Source organism: Lissotriton vulgaris, chromosome 7, assembly GCF_964263255.1.
Source record: "Lissotriton vulgaris chromosome 7, aLisVul1.2, whole genome shotgun sequence".
Lineage (NCBI taxonomy): Eukaryota > Metazoa > Chordata > Amphibia > Caudata > Salamandridae > Lissotriton > Lissotriton vulgaris.
The window spans coordinates 210,225,665-210,242,817 of record NC_141695.1 but is presented as its reverse complement, the minus strand read 5'-3'; the positions used below and the strand labels follow the sequence as shown (position 1 = coordinate 210,242,817).

General features: G+C 43.7%; 1 protein-coding gene across 2 annotated transcripts in view; it reads right to left on the bottom strand.

Moving 5' to 3' along the window:
• Positions 1–633: 633 nt before the first annotated feature.
• The window catches only part of LOC147701216 (interferon-induced transmembrane protein 1-like), a 185,856-nt gene continuing 169,336 nt past the window's right edge, over positions 634–17,153 (bottom strand). The window contains exons 1-2 of one of the 2 annotated variants that reach the window (XM_086929965.1): positions 6,486–6,917; positions 634–2,442 (exon numbers count right to left, since the gene is read on the bottom strand). In XM_086929965.1, the coding sequence (XP_086786091.1) occupies positions 2,263–2,442; positions 6,486–6,803 (498 nt within the window). In that variant the 5' untranslated portion in view covers positions 6,804–6,917 and the 3' untranslated portion in view covers positions 634–2,262. Of the gene's footprint in view, positions 2,443–6,485; positions 6,918–17,153 lie in introns of those variants that run through there. The other variant, XM_086929966.1, reaches the window with a different exon arrangement.

Genomic DNA, 17,153 nt, shown 5'->3' with positions numbered 1-17,153 from the left:
AACTCTGACCAGTACCTCTAGGAAACCACTAAAGTTGGAGTGTCTAACATTGCTTGAGGAACTAAGGTTGTCTACTGAAATGATTAAACCATCTGTACCTAAAAAGCAGCTGATTTTGACCACCTTTGATATGCATCCTTATTTAACAAATGTACATAATTCTCAAAGATGTGTACTGACAGACTTTAGGCTGGATATTTACCATGGTTTAACCAGTTATCACAGCATAAATATTTGGTCACCGGAGTTAGGACATTGTCCCTGCGACAATTTATCCAAGCAGACCCCTATGCACATTGAGTTTTCTGCAAATTTTAATCAGATTTCAGTAAGCCATTAATTAAGCCATTGTAAAAGCCTTTAAATTTTATGCAATGTCGACCAGCTTTTTTATATTTGCTTTCAAATGTGTATACATATCCTGTTTTGTCACGATTTCTATAGGCCGTTATCACTCAGAGGAAGCTGCTATAGTCAGAATAGAACACCGTCTATCTTATCAGAACTGTATTTGGTTTTTTTAACAGTTTTAGTAGATTTTAATCTGAATATTGTATATCTACTTTTATAGTATATACTTTTATGATTCCCTTTGTGATATCTAATAAAGTTTATTTTCAAACACACAAATAATATATTTAATGTAATTTTTAATAACAAATCAAAAGTGACATATTTTTTAGAATAGAGAGTTAGCAATGTTTTTAAGTAAGTAGAATTGTTCACTGTATATTATTGTTTAGCGCATCCTAATTGGACCTTTCTTGTAGCACTGGGAACATTTAGCAGTTATGCAATACAAAGGGAAGATTCTTGTTATTGTCTCTTAGAAAATTTGACATTCCATATTAGAAGCTGCATTGGTCTAATGTATGGAGGCCCAGAGTTACTAACATTTTCTGTCATGGTGCAGCCACGATGCAAAATGTATTTCAGGACTTACAAAGCCAAGCAAATTCCAATTTTCATGATTTCTTCATAAGTACGGAGTTGGAAAGTCTGCTACCAAATGTCATTGTTGCTGATGGTGTTTGGCCAGCGGATTTGGAGGATTTTCCCCAGACAGGGATTGATGAATGTCTGGCCTTTGTTGGGGGTTGTCACTGTTGTCCTCCAAGTTTCTGCTGTATACAGAAGGACCAATTCTACATTGGTGAATATAAAGCCTGAACTTGGCTTGCAGTGTTTAGTCCTTGGAGCTCCATGTCTTCTTTAGCTGAAAGAAGGCATCCCTTGCTTTACCAGTTCTTGCCTTGACGTTGGCTTCTGTGCCGCCCTGATTGTCTATGACAATGCCCAAAGAGGTGAAGGACTCAACCTATTCCAGCGCATCACATGGAAGAGTGACTGTAGTTGTACGCGCTATGTTAGCCTTCAGAATTTTGGTTTTCCCCTTGTGGATGTTGAGGCCAAGTTGTGCTGATATGCCTGCCACATTGTCTTTCTTCTCTTGCATCTGCAGATGGGTATGGGAGAGTAGGGCGAGGTTGTCTGCAAAGTCCAGGTCGTCGAGCTACATCCAATGTGTCTTCTGCTTGCTGCCAGCAGGAGGAGAAAAGGCGAATGCAAACAACCCTTTTGGACTCTGGTTCTCATTTGAAATGCTTCTTAAGTTGTCATCTATGAACTATCTTGCAGTTCATTCCCTCGTAGGAGTTCCTGATCATGCTTACAAATGTGTCTGCCACATCTTAGCAGCGGAGGATATTCCCTAGGATTTCTTAGTAAATATGGCGCATTTATGCTGTCTCCCTTTCACGCAACTCAGTGCAGCAATTTCATTTTGTGATTGTTTAATAAATCTGGTCCAGAATGTATATTTTCTATATTACCACTCCATATCTCTTGTTATGTATGAACCTTACCTTTTATCTCATGTTCACAATGTGCACTACTCAAGTACTTAATGTAACCAAGCACCTTTCCATCACTGAAGGTATTGTTTGTAAATATGTACAGCACTTCTTTTAAAGGGCTAATCTAATAAACAAATATAAATATAAAGCTCCACATTCTACAAAGGCTTCTGAATGGTGATTTCATATGCACCTCATCATCTGATGACCACAGATAGAAAATGGTTGTCCAAGTACCAAGAGAGACTCCATAGCTCGCAGTTGGACATGCGATGAGGACAGATGCCATCATTGTATTAAAGAAAATCCTAGTGTAAAGTCTGCATATACATAGGAATTCATAAATAGCTTCAGAGAATGGTTCCTGAGAAGGTAGATGTGGACAGTTAATGTTTTGTGCTCTGTGTCAGCCATTTTTCTGGTCGTTGATATATTGTCCGATGACGATGTGCGCATATATAACATATGCTGCCCAGGCGAGTGTAAGGGTGATTCCGACTCCAAGAGCAACATTGTTGAGTGTCAGCGCTGTGCGGGAGTTCTTGCGAGCCTGAGCAGCATCTCCAATGTTATTAGCGTCTCGTGTCTGTAAGAAAGAAAAGTCCAACAGTTAGAAAGCAGACATTGGGGCTGAGCCTGTTGCACATGCATTCAGTCACTTTTCAGGTACTTTCACAGTTCTAACAGAAATCAGAAATCCTGTTACTTACTGAATAGAAATTATTAACTATTACAGTAATAAATTCAACCAGGCTTCTGAAAAAAAAATTCAGTCACTAGAAATTGAGACACTTTTGCATTGTGTAATAAATATCACTAAAAAACAGGAGTTGTTTTGTCTCACACAAATTGTCTTCATCCACCCTTCTCCAAATAATGAAATTCTTCCTACTGTTAGGGTGATCTCAAAAGCTATTAAATAATCCATACAGCGCCTGGTGCACAATACTGAAGCAGTTTCCAGATATATAAAGGAGCAAAGAATCCACCTGATTCCTGGCTGTGCCTTTCCCACACACTGTATAGCTCCTACAATATAATATGCCACCTGTCTAAATGCTAGCAAAAGGCTGTGATCATTATAGCATATGGAGCAACATCCAAAAGCAGATGGTTTTCTGACACACACCATACAACCTGCTAACCCCTACCTTCCTCCAAATAGGGAAGGGGCATAGCTACCATTGGTGCAGCATGTCCAGTGGTACCGGGACCCATTGAGCCCTGATATTTTCTGCATTTTACTTCGGCAACAGCAATTCAAGGGCCATTTCCCTTGCTTGCATCAGAGCCTATGGCATCCTTGCTACGCTACTGAAACAGCGTACTCTCCTAAAGCAAACATAAGGGTTGGTATGCCCTGCTGAACTTTACCTTCTAAGACCTTTTTCTTTTAAATTTCTCCTAAGCCCAAATCTAAGCTGAGACTAGGCCCAATCCACTCCATGTATTCGAACTGCGCTCCTTTAAGGCCAGTCTTAAATCTTATTTTTAGCATGGTCTTGCACGACCAGATACCCGTGGTTGGCGCTTTGTCCTTTTTGGTGCTAATTTTCATTTTAAACTTTAAAAATTCATGACTCCTATTCTACTGATTGGATTTTTATCATTTTGATATACATTAATGTACTAAATATTATTCTATTTTTGTAAATTAGTTTGGGATTTTTCTTGTGTCTGTTTTTATTTTATTACTGCGAGTGCTGCATAAGTACATAGCCTCTAAGTTAAGCCTGACTGCTTTTTGTCCAGCTACCTTAGGGCTAAGCACAGGTTAATTTAGTGCCTTTTGTGATTCACCCTGACAAGGATCATAGCTGTTGCTTGAGAAGGTTTCACCCCCACCCCCTTCGTCCCCTAAATACTAACCCAGTTTCTCACAGCACTTTATGACTTATTCAGACTGAGGTAGGCCCAGCAGAAGTGAAAATGTATTTGTGATTTGTGTATCCTTCACTCCCTCTGACCAGCTTCATTTGTTTGACCATCTGCTTGAAGTCCTGTCAGTCTGGAAGTGTGGGGGTGGGGGAGGGACAAGAGAGTCTACATAAAAATAGAAAACAGACTCCACCTATTCCTCAGACGTGTAGGGTAGCTGCATCTAAGGGCAGGACCGACCTGATATTGTTAGTACTGAGACATGGAAGATGGATGAGTGGGTAATATTATACCTGGCATACACATATCAGTACTGGCTGGGAGCTGGGCAGCGGCTGAACAAAGAAGGGTAGTTATAATGACACACTAAACTCCTCACTCTATGAATGGCCACTACCTGATTCTACAGTAATCTACTTTGTTAAATGGATTTATTTCATTGTCTTCGAAATCACTGGCTTGTGACAGAAGTCCCTTCCTGCATGTATGACAATAAGGCTCTCGTCACGAGCGACCTGGTTAATTACGATATGTGTGGTAACTCCTGTTAATGCACATATTGCAACTAGCAATTTTGTGATGAATATTGTCAGGTCGAACCTGCAAATATTTATCGGGGAAAATGGCCGGTGTTTACTGAAGCATGCGGTAATCACCAAAATCTACATGTTATTCCCCAAGCAGTGGTAATTGGGTGCTCTTTATAATACCAGTAAATTCTGACTCAGGGGAGTCGGATTTTATGGTGTGTAATAAATATCACACTAATTACAGGGCTTCTAATAATGAGGGTCTTAATACTCTTCTGCCATTAGGTCACCAGGTCACCCCTCCTCCATCCACTCGCTGTCCATCTGTCAGAAGGGCATCACATTGTGCAACTGACGTGAGCTTGTTTGAATTGAGACAGTTTTTAAAACTCAGAAAATTCCCTCAACCCCTTTCTTTTAGGTTTTAGGTATATTAAGGTCACTTCAATGTGTTTAAAGTACATGATGTTGGCGGCTTTCCACATGTATCTTTAAAGTACAAAGTGAACAAAAGATATATTTGAAATGGTAAAGCTCACTGCTGACATTTTCTGTGATCTGAGAGTCACAGAATCAAGTCGAGGCGATGCAAACTCGGCCTTTCATTTTTCCAAAGTTGTAAACTGAGTACAGCAAATAGGGTCATAGTGACTTTTGTTATTTACAGCTGATAGAAGTGCTGTTTGAAGCGCTACGTTAAATGAAAACATGGTAGGCAGTGATAGCAGATTAAACCATAACAGTGACTGTGAAGCTAGAATCTGTGTAGTCAAACTTCATATATTTGTGAAGGCTGGGCTTGAGAAAGAGTTCCTGATGCAAGTTATTACTCCTACAGTAACAGCTGCTCAGCCTTTATAAGAACTCACAATGTATGTGTGTAATGTGAATGTGTAAACATCACAAAAATAGCAACAGAGCAAGAGGCCCAGGCGAGGGCACACCTCCTCCAATGGGAACACTGGGCCCTCCCCCATGTTAGAGAGGGGGTGTGCCAAGCAGCTCTGGGACTCCAACCAGCCTGTTGCTGGTATTTCTAGACTTGGTATATGGACCTAGATTCTACCCTGTGCACTAGATACTATGTCACCCACAGCCCAGCATATTCCATGAAAATCACCTTCTAGAGAAATACCGATCCCCCATGAGTCCTCTAAGTGTACATGAACATACATTTCTGGCTTGAAGTCTAGCCTAAGAGACAATATTCTGATCACTACACCGAGGCGATGTTTCAAATGTTTCTATAAAAATTGAAACTATCCGTTCTAGGCTGCGGTCCAAATGCCTCTACCAATGCCCTTCCATCGGCTTCGAATCCTAACTTTTCAATGAATGACAAGTCACTTGGATTCATCCTGGACCCCAACCTCACCTTTAATGAACACATTACAAAAAAAAACAAAGACCACCTGGTTCCAGCTCTCTCTTTAAAGGTGGAACTGTTTCTTCCTGCTGCTGATTTAAGAATTCCTATTCAGGCCTTCATGCCCTTGCATCTGGATGGTGGAAATTCCCTACTCCTTGGTCTTTCAGAATCGACAATGTCACCGCTTAAAAGCATCCAACACCCCACAGCACATCTCATCCAGGACCTGAAGAAATATGAACACATCTACCCCAGCCTGATGGAAGCCTATTGGCTTCCCTTGTTGAACCACACAATCTTCAAAACCAGCTGCATCAGTTACAAAGCCATTGCGACAAGCACCCACAATTATCTGCAGACACGTCTCACCATCTCTGGTGGTTCTCAGTACAGCCGCATAAGAGACAACATCACACTGCTGACAATAAGTGTAAAGACGAATAAACCAGACAGCAGAAGCTTTCCATCTATGCACCCAGAATTTGGAACAACATCACTGTATCCATCAGGACCACTCCTTTCTCTAACTTAGGATAGGGTTCCAGACTCACCTATTCACATCTTAAGACATTAACCCTCTACAACCCAGCATCCTCTCCGATTGCTCGAGGACTCTATACTTGTCTTTGACCCAGTACAAGCGGCTGCACTGCTTTTGGCTAGGCGTGTGCTATAGAAACACCACATTGGACACGTGGCCCCCTGTGTGAAGCACAGCATTTTAGTTTACAAGTTTTAAGTCACCCCCCCCCCCTAACTACATAGCTCATGCCTCTTGGAAATGATCCTAGTTACGCTTCTTTTGTGCCACGCCCCTTTAGCGCTGGAAGATATAGTTGTTTGCACACTCACTTTAATGGAGTAGATAAGAGCCCCGATTCCGATGGGCAGGCAGCAGCAGAGCATGGTGAATATCGAGTAGCCAAGGTAGTCCGTCTCGTAGGCACGCGGCGGGGCCACAATCACCATTGGCTGGGTCGTCACCACCGCGCTGTGCCCGTAGGGGTAACCTGAGTTGTAGGGTGGGCTGTTATACCCCGCATTGACACCAGGCATGGGTCCTGCTCCATACACTGGGGGATATCCAGGAATGGGTTCTGCTCCATACACTGGGGGATATCCAGGGTTGAATGAAGTGGGGGTCTCCTTGGAAGGATCGGAGGCGCTCATGATGACGTTGGCGTGCTCCCCTCTCAGTGTAGGTTTCCCTTTTCACGTTTGTCTTCCTGACTGTTTTGCTGGCCTCTTCTCTTAGCTCTCTGTCCCTAGTGACAGACTGCTGGCCCGAGTTTCACAGGGCATGTGGGTGGGAGTCTTTTTATAGAACCCATGCAGGAAACTCCGGTGCTATTTTAAAATGCCCCCTCCCCTCTTTCTTAGCTCATTTCAACACCGGGGTGGCGCGCGTGTGTGCTGTAAAAGGAGTGGGCTGGGAGAGTTCGGCCTGCACACTGTGGTGATGACTGAACCCTGACACATCCAGGGTGCCGGATTTCTAATCGGGCCTCCAAGAACCGCTGCACTAAATGAACTTAAAGCTCCCCTCGTTCTCTGTTTCATTTTACGTCATAGGACTGGTGTGACATGAACTCTACGCTCACGTGTCTGACGTGAGGTTAGAGACGGACTGAGAGCAATTCAAATAAAATCATGTCTGACGTCACCGGACAGTGTCACAGTAGCATGCAACACTACACACAACACACAATCTGCCAGAGAGCCTCCGGCTCACCCCCCTACCCAGGGTGTCTGCGTTTTCTGCCCATTTTATCCAATGGCTTTGTGGCACCCTCTTATTCTCTGGGCTGCTTTACTTCTGTTTCACACTTCGGCTCCTCTTTGCTCTTCCTTTTCACCTGCAGCTGTTCTTAAGTTACTCTGTTGTCCAGGGTCGGATTGGGATCACAATTCGGCCCGGGCACTGACGAAAAAAGTGGCCCACATTCAAGAGGCGTGGCCCATATTTAAGGGGCGTGGCCCACATTCAAGGGGCGTGCCCTTTCATGAAACACCATTTGCACAGACAAGGAATGAAAGTGGGAGGATACTGTTCTTGCTCAGGACACAGGGCCAAGGTGACAATGGCCTACATGCTGAGCAACTAAAAAAAATAGCAAGGCCCCTTTTTGTCACAAAATTATTCCAGCCCTCCAGCACAGGAGCACCTATTACTAACCTACTTAGCCCTCCCCAGACCTTCAGCACAGGAGCACCTGAAAAGCAGCAAAGCCCCTGCTATTACTAACCTACTTAGCCCTCCCCAGACCTTCAGCTCAGGAGCACATGAACAGAGGTAAGGCCCCTGCAATTAGTAAATTAATCAACCCTCCAGGCCTTGGGAAAATGTCCTGGCAGGGGAGCACAAAACACAGCTTTCTGGGTCATCCAAGGTAGCCAGGGGGGAGGCTGAGGTGAAGCTGGTGCATGGGAAGTGCCTTCCCAGTGTGTTCTGGCAGTTTGAGTATTTACCATTTACTGTAGTATTACCCTTGTACCTGTGTATGGTACCCTTTTGTAACTTGCACACGTCACTTTTCTCTTTTAACACACTGTTTGCTACCTCTCATGTTCGTTTGCTTTAGATACTTGCACAAGTGCCACCATTGCCTACGTAACGTTTGTTCTTGTGCTGGAGTGTCTGCCATTAATGGCAGTATTATACCTCTACTTGTATTTTGTACGCTTTTGTAACCTGCACACATATCACTTTTTCCTCCTGTAATGTATCGTTTGCTCCTCCTGTATTTTGGTTGCTCACTATTGTCACTTTTGATTCATGTAACTTAACGTTTGCTTTTGTAATTTGTCCACTTATAATTTTCTCCTCATGTATTATTGCTGTTCCTAATGTGAAGCGCTCTGACACCTTCGGGTAAAGTCCGCGCTATATAAAATCGCATAAATAAATAAAACAAAAAAATTCCAAACATCACCAGGCCCCCAGAGCAAGACCCATTCTTCCTCGCCACCTATGCCCCTGAATGTGAAGGGCTGTGGCCGAGGTGTTAAGACTAACACCGTTTCTGGGCTGCATGGGCGCCAGGAGGCCGAGGTGCAAATGGCTCAAATGCCTGAGAAACACCTGGCCCCCAGGGAGGCCGATTATTGCAAACAATCACCCCTGCCCAGCCTCAGCTTGATTGCTTGGCAGGGCAGGGGTGAAGGAGAGGCCACAGCTGACAATCGCTGTCCGGCCGCACAGCGAGGCTGCTTTCATTTTCTGTGTCTCTGTTTCCGTGCACTCTGTGGGCCGTTTTTTTTTCTCCCCTTTCCTAGTCCACTCTCTGTGGACTGGGACAGGGGAGAAAAAAAACGGCCCACAGAGGGCACTGAGGCACCGGCCCTTCGGCCCATTCCCGAATGCCCGCCTTGCCAATCCACCCCTGCTGCTGTCTCTCTCTCTTCAGTATTTTATCGCATGCCCTCCGTTCTCTTTTTCGCTCCATGGTCTCTGTTGGTCTCCCTGGCCTCTCCTTAACAACTGTTTTATTTGACGGCCTCTCTTGATCATCTTACCTAGAACCCTTCAGTTATGTATTTTATACATGCTTCTTAAGATTCTCTTTTTTGTTCCCTGGATTCTTTTTTATATTTTTCTTTCCCCTGTGTAATGTTGACCTCCCGCCCACGGTGAAGGAAGAGGCAGGACACTGGCGGTAAGTTAAAGCATATTTATTCTCAGAAGGGAGAACATAGAGCAGGCCACTTCTCTCTCATCTCCCCGGCTAAATCTCCGAGTAGGTCACGTGGTGGTGCATAAACTAGACCACTACACCGCATTTCCCCCGTTAACCAATACAAACAAAACACTAACAATATGTTTCCATATTAAACATTAACAGCGCCCCGTGGGACATGAGGTATTGTAAAATGTTACAACCAGTCTCGTGGATAACCCGGTGAGGAGGAACAGTACAAAGGGGTAAGAGTTCAGATATCATCATCCCTATATCTCTTAGGTGATAGTATTGTCTACCTGTGCGGGTGCGTGTGAGGGGTTCTTGTGTCCTCTGTGCCTCTCCAGTGTGTGTTCTGGGTTCCTCAGTACCTTCCTCATGGGCCCTATTGTGCGCACCGTAAGCGCCTTTTATGGTATCTGAATCACGGGTGTCCTGGCTCTCCTGGGGCATGCTGCCCTGTGTGACTTCTGCACTACTCCGCCTCTGTGTGTGGCCCGCGTCGCTGTGGCTGTCTCTTGTCGGGACGTGGCTATGTGTGCTTGAACTCGGTCTGTCTTCATCATCGTCCAGTTGCTATTCTGCTTGTTCAGCGGGTGTTAAAGATTTGGTTTTGTTCCAATTGATAACTTAGTTGTATTTTTGCCATCCTGATGTGTGAACATATCTTGCCGTCGCTTAGCAGGGCGGAGCACGAGTATGTTTCTCTGACTTGTAGGGGCTCGCTGAACTTGCTGTCGCCTTTCCTGCCTAGTTGACTGAGCTTCATCCTGACCCATTCCCCATTTTAGGTTTTGCCTAAGTGAAAGCTGCGCACTGCGCAGCTTTTCGCGCAGGCGAAAACCTAATGAGAAAACTATGTGGCTTGGGAATCCGCCCTCTGTTCCATTGGCTAGCTCCATAAATGGAGGCTAGCCATTGGAACAGAGATCTGTCCGTCATGGCCGGACCAGATTCGTGGGCGTTCCAGTGATTTCTTCCCTCTCCACCCTTTTCTGAGCGTCATCGCGGCGGTGGGTGTGTGCTATTTTTTTTTTCAAGCTTTGTTTTTGCCATTTTTGAAGTGTCGTCTTCAGGGGTGGGTTGCGCGATGTCCCGCTCTCCGTTCCCGCCCCACTCCCGCTGTCCGTGTGCCCGTTCCTGCCCCCCCTCCCGCTGTTCGTGTCCCTGTTCCCGCCCCCCCTCCCACTGTCCGTTCCCGCCCCCTCCCGCTGTCCGTGTGCCCGTTAACCCGCCCCCCTCCCTCTCTGGATTCCGGTGAGTGGGAGCACTGGCCTTCTGGCCGCTGCGGGTCGGGCTGCAGCCCCGGACAAGGGCTGCCTGTGCTCCTGGAGGCTGTTTAAAGGTGCTCGAGGGAGGCTCGGAAGTCTCCTGCCCTTCAGAGCGCCTGGAGGCCGGGGACCGGTCTGGATTCCTTCTCACCATTGTGGCCTGAGAGAGGCCTCTGTGTGCGGCTGGTCCGCACAGAGGCGCATTCACGCGGCTGCACACCAGTGGAGCCCTCGCGCGCCTGAGGGAACAGAATGCTATCTGTGTTGATGTATATATCCCAAATGGTGTTTGTATTGGGCCCTAACAGGGAGATTTCAAAATAGAAATGCTCACTTCATGGGCGTGCTAAGGCTGTGTAGCAGAGCAAACACAATGCCGCTCTTAGACGTCGGTCCATCTGAAGGCGACTTTATGGCAGAGATCTTTAAATGTGGATCTTGTCAGAACATACTTAAATCGCGAAATTTGAATTCTGTTTACTTTGAAATGTGACTTGCCCATTTGTGATTTATTTTCAGGGTCTGTTTTTTTATTTTATTTATGTAAGCCACGCTACTGAAAATGAAGTCACTATAATGTACACTGCACTCATAATTATGAATTGTAAACTAGGTTTAGTGCCTTTGTCCGGTTTGGACCCTATATTCTATAAAAGGCACTGTTTGGCTTTGGCCACGAACCTGGTGCAGTAAATGGAATGATCAGTGGGGGCGCAGACTCGTCTATGTGTTGTTTTTGTTTACCAACAGGCAGCCAGAAAGGTCGCTTGTGACGTAGTGGGTCACAAAACTTGGGAAAGGGGTTAATCCACTGGACTGAAGGTGGACATGGCCATGCATCATACTATGAATGCAGTCCGTACTAAAGATCAGTCCTGTTTTTAATCTCATTATCTGCCGTAAAAAAAGAACTGAATCCGAACAGTGATTGGTTCATGTTCGAAGTACATAGTTCTGTGCTCGTCTAATAGGAAGGAGGTGCTAGTATAATGTTCATTTCCTACGTCACCAGAAGAATTCGTTAACGCTGTTTGTACACAACATACGCCTGTCTTTGGGTAAAATACGTTCACATAAATTTTGTTTGTAAACATGTTAAAGGCATATTTTCGATTATGATAAGGTTGTCTGCCCACCTCTATCGTGTAGTTTTTTTTGTTGTTGCAGAAATACCTTTGTTCTTTAAAGGATGTTGGCGCTTACTCCGTCGGATCACGCTCACGCAGGTAGATAGATTATTTTTCGGGTTACCTAATGCGGACTCCCTCCACACCCTTCTTCAGCTACCTTGTCCCAGTCAGGGGAACGGTCCGGCTTCACGCCCCCGGTTCGTGGCTTCCAAGCCTATATTTCTGCGGTCCAATTGCCCGCATGAAGGATCCGCGGGGTTTCCCGCTACCTGAAGTATTTTGTGTGTAGAAACGGAACGAACCGCAAACCAATGCATCCAGCGCCTTGAGTCTGGAACCAAGCACTCCATTTGAAAATCTTCACTTTGCGATCGTTTTAATAGCTTCATATTTAAAATTCGAATGCGGTACTTTGAATAATTATATATATTTTTTATCGTGTTTTGAACATCTCGACTGTGGATTCAATTGAAAACTTGAGTAAAAGCTGCCGTGACCCTACCCCCTTCCCTTTCTTGTTTAAGACACCGCAAACAAGGCTTGGCATGCGGCGCCTTTAAAACAAATCCATTTAATAAAAGCAAATTGATGACTCCCACAATTGAAAGTGATACTACATATTCCTTGAAACAGGAAAGTTGACTGACCCATGGGGATCACCTGAGGGACTGGTGCAGTTGACAATAATGCGTACATTGTATTACGGCCACATTTCAACCCATGCTCCCCCCCGCAGCGCACCTCAGCTGAGATAAACCACTAATTCGAAACTTTCCCGTAGTGGTGAGTAGAAGACAGCAGGATATGGGCAGATGGACACAGCCCCCTCACTATTTTAATAATCCCATGAGGCCGAAGGAGTCAGATTAGCAAACCCTCTGGGGCAGATTTACAAGTGCCAGTCGTGCCTATAGACCTGTGTGGAAACAGAGGTGGTGAAAACAAGGGCTCCGCTCTTGCGTTGCACCCGCCTCGCTCTAATGTGCAGGGGGTGGCTGCTGCTTAGGGTTTAGCTGCTGCGCAGGATTTAGCTTCTACGTTAACGCCAGATGGGCGCTAGTTGTGCTCTGTGGACTTATGTGGAAGCACAGGCGGGGGAACTAGTGCTCGGTCTAGCGATGCACCTGTCTCGCTCTTCTGTACAGGGGTGAGCTGATGTGTTAATGGCACCAGGGCGCTAATAGTACTGTTGAGACTAGTGTGTAGTATGGAAACAGATGTGGAAACGAGCTTAGGCAGGGTGACTTATCAGTGTTTGCGACATGAGCCCGGAACGCTTCTGGTGTCTGCAGACGGGGGCAGGGTGGAGTTCCTCTGAGGTTTATCCACGCAGCTTTTCCAGCTCTCGTCACCCCAACCGCCCTACCTCCTTATTGAAACACACCTCACTAGGATAGGGCTTGATTGCAGGAAAGCCCTGCTCCATAACATGACCGCCCATCATCTACCCCATCACAGTAATTCCGTTTAAGCCAGGGAGTGCATTGGTAGTAGTGTTGTACACACCACTACTGAAGCGTGCATTCCTTCTTAAGGTGCATGCTATATTTCCAGTTAATCACAGTGCATTTTAAGGTCACATTCCTCAATTTTTTTTTTGCAGTTGTATATAGCGCGAGCTCCGTCCCAAGGTATGGGAGCGCTATACATGAGCGCCAGTTACGTTACACAAGGATCCAATCATTTTTTGATAGGCACGAGGAGATTAAGTGATTTGCCCAGAATCACAGGATGTTGAGCCATTTTGCCGTCAGTGTCGCCTTTCCCTACAGACCGTCTCCCTCAGCGGGTCCAACGCAACTCCGCAAGGGGACTCTGCAGGACCTGTGCTCACTCATCTGAACGTGAGAGGCAGGCAGCACAGACTGTATAAGTGAAACTCTGTCTCAAGGCATCCATCTGGAAACCAGTCATCCCAGGCCACTCCAACCCTCAGATCCTGCCGTTCCTCCACTCTTGTGCCAGGTCTTCCCAGCTCCTTCGCCCACACCCAGAAGTTCTGTCACAAATACGACTCCTCTCCTCCCTCGTACATACAAACCCAGCAGTTTCACCACAGTTCTGCCTCCTCTCTCAAGGCCACCGAGTACAATCAACTATAGACAAGCAGGCAGTTTTTCGTTTGAATGTATTTCCAGATTTGTGTCTCAATGTATGGTGGTGCAGTGTATGACTGGGCGTTCGAGACCAAGTGAGTTGGGAAGGGAGCATGTATTGTATTGCACAGTCTTGAATACACTACCTCCTTCAGGGATGCCTGCTGACTCTCCTCTTGATACTCTTCTGCAGGAGTAAATGCACAAGACAGTTTTCATCGTAGTGCAAAATGATAACTGAAATAGTTGCAATACAAATCGCATTTGCGGGAGATTAAGCTATTGCCATTGTAAATGACAATGCCATTTATTGATCTGTTTTCAAAACCAACACATAAATAAAAAGTTTGTCATTCACAATGCCAATAGCTCAAACTTTTCCAAAGGCAAAACCGTTGCATTGTAAATGCTTGTTCTAAGGAGACATCACAGACAAGTCATGTCGTGTTGTAATGATCCGTGTAGATCGTCTGAGCCTTCTCCGGGTTGCGTCTGACAACTGTAGGGGACCACTTGCTCTGCAATGTGAGGTTCATTCACACCGAGTTGTCACGTGTGAACGCGTCCCGCCCCGTAGGATCTTGAATGGGCTGTAGCCCGTCATGGTGGGTGTGATGCGGTGTGCCTACATGGTATGCTTGATTTCCGTCTCCCAGGTTTTCCCCGTACTGATGGCTGCTTGCACGGACCCCATGAGTACTTCGTTAAATCTTTCCGCTAGGTTGTTTCCTGTGAATGTATGACAGAATATTGACAGACAAAAAATTGACCTACAGAAATATCGAGACAAAAATATCGAAATCAAGAATATCGACATCCTATCTACATTATGGTAAGTACAAAAATATCGAAAACATAATATCGATGTAAAAAAAATTATGTAAAATAAAGTAAATCTATACTACTATTATAAAGGAAGAACTTTGAACCTTTGAGGCGGGTAAACTCGGGAACCACAGCGCCAATCCACACACCCGATACATCGTTGTAATCGTCAGGGTGTGCAGATGGACATAGGCTATATAAACTTAATAAATATACGTTATTGAAAAATTTACAGAAAAAAAAGTAGTCTCTTGGAAGAAGCGCCGGCCGCGACGTACGTGCCCGATGTGAGGAGCGCGGGGAGGAGCGGCATCCAGGAGCGCGAGGAGGACCGGCGGACATGGCGCAGGGAGGAGCGGTGAGGAGCGGCGGACAGGCGGTGAGGAGCGCCGGACGGGCGGGGAGGAGCAGTGAGCGGCGGATGAGGTAGGTTATTTATTTATTTATTTAGGAGCGGTGAGCGGCGGAAAAATGAAGCAAAAATGAAAATCGTGAGCAAGAGGAAGCAAACGGAGCATTACAAAAGTGAGTCAAATGGTGCATTACAGGAGGAAAAAGTTAGTTGTGAAGGTTACAAAAGCGTACAAAGTAAACATAGAGGTATAATACTGCAATATATGGAGGAAGGCTCCGGGGGACCCACGGACAACGTCGGGGCTGGCGGGGGCCCTGAAGCCTAATTGCTCCCGGACAACGTCGGGACGGGCTGCTACAAAAGCGTACAAAGTAAACATAGAGGTATAATACTGTAATATATAGAGGAAGTCTCCGGGGGACCCACGGACAACGTCAGGGCGGGCGGGGGCCCTGAAGCCGAATTGCTCCCGGACAACGTCGGGACGGGCTGCTAGTAATACATATAATTAAAATAAACATAGTTAAACAAATTAAAATGTTTAAAAATTATAACTAATATGTATAATTTAAAACAAAATTAAACATATACATATCTATATATATAAAAACAAATGTCTGTCAGTCTCTCTGTCTGTTTGTCCTTTATGCACTACTACACCATTCATTCGATCGCCATGAAACTTTGAGAAGTTGTTGAGTACACTCCAGCGAAGGTTTCTGGCATATGCATTACTACACCACTCATCCGATCGCCATGAAACTTGGGGAAGTTGTTGAGTACACTACCACGAAGGTTTCTGGCATAAATCTTTTTTAAATATCGGTTCCCCAGGGCCCTCATAATATTTCGAATACTGAATTTTTCCATTTATGTATCCACAAGTACTCGAACAAATAAATAGAATTGAAACGACACTTTGAAATGTTTTCCATATTAAAATGAATAAGTTTCAATAAAAATGACACAATGTAAATTGAATGTTATCATAACAAGTTTCCTTGAATTTCCTTTCTTCTGAGATCGCAGCAACCCGTGATGGGTAAATATTAATACTTACTTAATAATGTTTTTTAAGAATTATTTTAATAACTTATCAATTGTTAAAAAATATCTTATAACTTACAAATATATTTATACATACGAAACAATAATATAAATAAAAATTAAATAAGTATATACAACTAATTACAATTATTTTCAATATTTTTCAAATTAATTATATACTACATCAACTAAAATAATTCTAAAAATATTAGAGAGCCGAGGGAATAAAATTACTATTCTAACTCCAAACAGTGCAAAAGTAGTGAAAATGTTGGATAGCGTGGGGGTAAAAATTACTATTCCCACTCCGGTGAGTGCAACAGTAGGGAAAGTGTTGGATAGCGTAGGGGTTAAAATTACTATTCCCACTCCAGTTAAATAACATATTAATCATTATTAACAAAGATATTAATAATAAATACCAATAACATTAAATACACATTTACTTACATACCATTAAATTACTTCCCACCCCATTCCCCTATAAATGCACAACCTGATGTACAAAAAGATAATAAATTATTCAAATTATCAATTAATAAAAATTACCATTTAATAATTAAATAAAAATACATTATTAATCAATACCAATTAATAAAAATCTAAATTTACTTGATTAAAATAAATTACTTCCCACCCAATTCCCATATAAACCCACAGCCCACTATATATAAAAAAATAAAATAATTAATTTAATTATAAATTAATCAATTAAAAAAATCCATTTAACAATTAATGAATAACAATATATTAATAATCTTTATTAATAAAAAAACGAATATTTCCCTAATTATAATAATTTACTTCCCGCCCTACTGCCCTATAAACTCAAAACCCGCTACAAATAAAAAAGAACACATTTTATTTAATTATCAATTAATCAATAATACAAAGAAATTACCAATTGCTAATACATTAACTATACATTAATTAGCAATAACAATAAATACAAAGTATTAATACATTAATTCTAATTAATATAATTATACATCAATCAATTATCAAAAATGGATTAACAATTACTAATTAATTAACAATAAATTAATAAATATTCAACATACCGTTTCTTGCAGGGTGTGTATGGTTGCAATCCCATTTCTATTAGTGAAAGCCTTCCAC